Genomic DNA, 5,024 nt, shown 5'->3' with positions numbered 1-5,024 from the left:
AGCATTATTTTCACTTAATTCTCTTTTTACATGAATTTTTTTACATGCAGTTTTTGAGAGCGTATCTATCGTGTAAAAAGATAATTAGGTGTACTCAAATAACTCAATTACTCAGTGTCGCTGAACTCTTTGCTCACTGTTCTTCTTAAACCCAGTAAATGAAATTAGGCTCAAAACGGTCTACCTGCTTTTGACTGTCACTCAAACTGTCATCTGCCATCTAACTTTGAACTCAGCGTGAACTCTATTACTAGTTAGCTAAAACTTGTTGAGCCTAGCAAAATGAAGTAATTCATTTAAAATTTTCACTAAATTTTTTATTGTAATTTTTAATGTTTTTTTTTGTGATTTTTTATTCATATTTGAATGAAATGCATGCATGACAACGTGACGTTAATAAATACAAATAAATGTACAGAGTCGCCTTCTATATTTCTCAGTTACTTATAGTTTTTTTTTTTTGTTTTTTTTTTTGTTTTTTTTTTTTTTTGTGAGATTTATCTTAACAATTACTGTTATATGCATTTAAATTGAGTGTGTGCTCTTGATATTTAAATCAGATATTCTTTGTTGGTTTATAGCATTTTAAAATTTACAGTTTGTTTTACATTTCACTTGAAGAGGGCTACTCCATTTCTCTCATAACATATTTGTGAAATATTTAATGTCAATAAATTAGATTCATTTAAATAAATAAGATGGAATCAATAAATACTTAAATGTCTATCGCTATTTTTATTGTATAACTTGTGATTATGAGTACCCTTTGAGTTAAGTAAATGAGGGTAAACTGAAGTAGTGAAGTGAGTAGTGACTCATTCAAACGGTGAGTGCATGCGTTAGAAGTAGAGATAGTTTAAGAGAGAGAGAGAGTGAGAAATAAAGTGAGAGAGAGTGAGAGAGAAGTAGAGATTGTGAGAGAAAGTAGAGTTAAGTAGCGAGAGCTTGCATGAGTAATTTGAATGAAAGAAAATTTGCTGAGCGGTGAGACGATATTGGAAAGTTTTGCTGAAAAAGTTATAAAGTTGTTGAGAAGTGCTGAATTTGAGTTAAGTGGTTGAAAAATGAAATAGTTGAAATAATGAAGTGAAAATTTAAGATGAAGAATGTGAAAAGTTTAGTTTGAGTAGAAGTGTATGTAGTTTAAGGATTGAGTGGAAATATGCTGTAGTTAAAGAATAGCGAGTAAATGAACTCGAGAGTAGAATAAACATGAAATATAAAGTAAATGAGTATATATGAAAAATTAAATGTAAATATAAGAGGACATAAAGTAATAGATCAGTTTTTGAGTGAAAGTATGTGTTGAGTGATAGTGAATGAGTGTAAGAGAGCTGAATAGGTGAGCTGTTTAGTTAGAAAACTATGGCAAGTTATGGCGTACGAAGACGAAAACTATGAACACCATTTGAATGGTGACGCATAGCATTAAAGATGACATAAATAGCATTTAGCTTGTAGAAATATTCTTATAGATTTAAAAGAGAGTAAAAGATAAGATGAAGAGAGAGAGAAGGTGGAAGAGAAAAAGTGTGAGAGAGATAGTGAGCAAGCGAGTATTATTGCATTCAATTAGAATGAGTGATGTTAAACGGCATGAAAATAGACAAAGTGCTTAGAAATTAATGAGTATTTTTTCAAGAATTCAGAGTGAGAGTGAGAGCGAGAAAGAGAGAGTGAAATTTAGAGAATATTACATAGAGCTATTGTGTTTGCTCTAATAGAAACTCACGCATTTTTTATTAATTTATTTTTTTTTGTTATTTTTATGCATATACGTAAGACTAGAATTATAACTGAAAGTATATTAATATAGATAGTAGAATTAGAGGCAGAAAGCTAGGATAAAATTGTACCAGAAGTTGTACACGAGAAAGCTAAAAATGAGTATGAGCATGGAAATGAGCTAAAATGAAGCTTATGAGAAAAGAAGAACAGTCTTAGAAGTATTTGAAAATAGAGCGATAGAGTAGATGAAGTTGTGAGAGAAGTATGCTTGATTTTTTTTTTTCGTTTTTTCTTTTTGAATGTATCTGTATGTGAAATCGCTGTTATGTATGCAGTGCTGGAATGAGTGACACAAGTGCCGGAATGACCGGAAAAAGTGCCAGTAAACAATGTTGTCTGATAGGACATACAAAGTATGCTAAATGCGAAAAGTGTAAGGCAGAAACAGTTAGTGAGTGATAGCAGTTTAATGTTAGATTAAGTAGAAAGAAGACTGAGCAATGAAGTTAGCTGAAATTAAAAACAAGCCTAGATAAGTTCGAGTTCGAGTGCAGAGCAAAGTTAAACATTATGAATTAGAAACATAACTGGCTGAACCTGAAGATGCGAAAGTTGTAAGAAAGTTGAAACTGTAAGTGCAAAGAAATGAAAACAATGGAAAATAGTTAATAGTTGAAGTTGAGCACAGTTAGAAGAGTTAAAATGCACTTAGTGCGCTACTCTGCCATATGTATATATGTATGTGTTGAGTGTGCGCGGACACGCATGTGGTACGCCGTGGCAGTAGATAAGTTAGTTGATCTGCTGCCGCTCGTAGTCTTGCCAGCCCGGGGTCAGCACAAAGTGAGCCGCCTTGCCAACGCGCTAAATGCAATAGAAGCGTTTCCCTTTAAGCACTGCCACTACTAAGCTGTATGTGCGATACACGCACATTGTTGCTGTGCAAAAATGGAAGAGAAAATTTATAAATATTAAGGTACGGACTTCGTCTCTCATATTGTCTGCTAATTTTTACATAACCTTAAACAGTTTGTAATTTAGCTTAGCTTAATGGAAAAATTACTAAATAATTACATAAATTACTTTATAGATAAAATGTATGTATATGTAAATAAATATGTTATAGAAATGCACACACACAAGTTTTTCGGTTTTCTATACTCGTTTTTTCTTTTCTTTATATATGTAAATGTTTTCCTTTAGCATATTTGCATATTTTTGCATTCGTTGTTCTCGTATTTTTTTAGTTTTTTTTTTTTTTTTTGAGTTTTTCTCTAAAATATTTAGTGGTTGTTCCCATTGATCCCCAGCAGGTCAAGGTTACACGTTTTCAATTCAATTTTTTGTCTAAGTTTTCGCTTGTGAAAATTAAAAGTAGGAAATAAATTAAATAAATTAGTTAGCAAATAAATTAATATAATTAGAATTTGTTTTGTTATGTTTTTGCTTGTTGTTGTTGTTTGTTGTTTCCGTCGTGTCTAGTTACGCAGCGACCAAATGGCTTTGTTTATTCCCAAAGTTACCAAAAAAATTTCAGTGTCATATTTCGCGCCACTCGCATTTTGCTTTACTGCCGGTCGTTTCGCCTGTCCACTGGTCCAAAACGTAGTTCGAATCGTTGTATGTGTCGTTGGGTTGTAGCTCAAAATATTGTGCCCCTACTAAATGTCATTTGTAATCTCTTTTTCCCACTCTCTCTCGTCACTTATGCTTGTGGCTTTTGGGCAGCGTAGGCCAAGTCCTGTGCATCGAGCGAGCGTCCCCAGCCACCATGGCCGGAGCTGCCATATGAACCGGAAGCGCCAGCATCTGCGCTATAGCCGCTGCCGTACGCGTCGTGACTAACGGAGTGCGATGAACTGTGATGTGGATGTGCTACCACTTCGTAGGTGACATGCTTCTCTTGAGACAACAGTTTCTTCAGACCAATCACAGCGGACAGCACCAAAGCGATCTTGCCGATGAGCAGAGCCTTGCCGGCAATCAAAGCGATCGCGCCCAATAAGAGTGGCAGCAGGGCGGCGGCCTTAAGTGCGACTAGCGCCAGAATGGGACCCAAAATTTTGGCAGCCTTCTTCTTCTTGCCACGGCTCTCTTCGGGTGCATTGGGATCATCATTGCCGCCGAATAACGATTCGGAAACATCTTCCAGCGCACGTCCGGTCGAACTGACGGCTTGCACAATGTCGGCACCCTTCAATTCTACTTTGATGGTGTGTGTGTTCAAGAAGCCAGAGATGCGGTTAAGGGCCAACGATTCGAATGACTCATCGCCGGAGATGGAGCGTGCAGCCTCAGTGGCGGGCGCATCGGGTGAACGCACCACCGTCACACCTTCGGTTAGCGAGAATTGTTCGCGTGCGGAGAGCACTTTGTCGACGAAATTGAAGAGCTTGTACTTGACGCACGACACAGAGTCCTTGCGCAGGCAGTCACTGTAGATGCTATCCATGATGTCATTATCACCGCTGATGGCGTTGCGTGCATGACCGCGTGTCTCCTCGGCGGGTAGGGCAGCAGCAACTGTGATTAAGCACAATACACCGAAAATCGCTTTCTTTTGTGACATTTTTGCAAACACTTTTGGTATGTTAATTTGTAGCTTTTTTGTTTTTGGTTTTCGTAGTAAAATTTCGTAATGCGAAATTTTTTCGTTAAATCTTAGTTATCGTTTTTGTTTTTAGTTTTTGCTTTAAAACTTTACAGTTTAAAGTCCTTTTTGTTCTTTGTTTTTTCGTTTCGTTTTTTAGTTTTTGTTATGAAACTTGAACTTGTACACTTTCAGTTGAATGCACTTTCTCTTTTCTCTAAAAAAAAATTTTGTTTTTTGTTCGTAGCAAACTAAAAAAAATAATCAATCCACACACAACAATAACGGGATCGTACGAAAAAAGCGCACCGCTCTGCCACTTATATTGTTTGTTGCTCGGGTTGTGTTGCCGTTTAGACGTGAAAGGATGAAATGATACAATTTTCCAATAGCTTCAACAATTTATATAGCGGCTACACTCTTCTTCAGCGACGCCAGCAGCGTCGGCAAAGTCATTGTCAGTCGCACATGGCAGACGCAGCCACAGCAGACGCTAGCATTGCCAGCGGGATGGCAACAGCAGAACCAGCGACAGCAGCAAGAGCCACAGCTAGCGCCAGAGCAGCAATACAAAGGCAAACAACGGCAGCGTAAGCGTAAACTCATATTCTCCGTAACAAAAAATAACAAAAAACAACAAAATAATCAAGCAGCGAACAGACAACAAACAACAAACATTTGTCCATTTTACCATTTTACCATTTCG

The 5,024-nt window shown here is 36.8% G+C and overlaps 1 protein-coding gene across 1 annotated transcript; it reads right to left on the bottom strand.

Moving 5' to 3' along the window:
- Window positions 1-497: 497 nt before the first annotated feature.
- On the bottom strand, window positions 498-4,689 carry LOC128855636 (uncharacterized). The gene has a single exon (XM_054090692.1). The coding sequence runs from the start codon at window positions 4,295-4,297 to the stop codon at window positions 3,434-3,436; it is 864 nt and encodes a 287-aa protein (XP_053946667.1). The 5' UTR covers window positions 4,298-4,689; the 3' UTR covers window positions 498-3,433.
- Between the last annotated feature and the right edge of the window lie 335 nt (window positions 4,690-5,024).

This window comes from Anastrepha ludens, chromosome 2 (assembly GCF_028408465.1).
Source record: "Anastrepha ludens isolate Willacy chromosome 2, idAnaLude1.1, whole genome shotgun sequence".
In the NCBI taxonomy this organism is placed as follows: Eukaryota; Metazoa; Arthropoda; class Insecta; order Diptera; family Tephritidae; genus Anastrepha; species Anastrepha ludens.
Note: the sequence above shows the minus strand (reverse complement) of the source record. Positions and strands in the feature narration are given on the sequence as shown.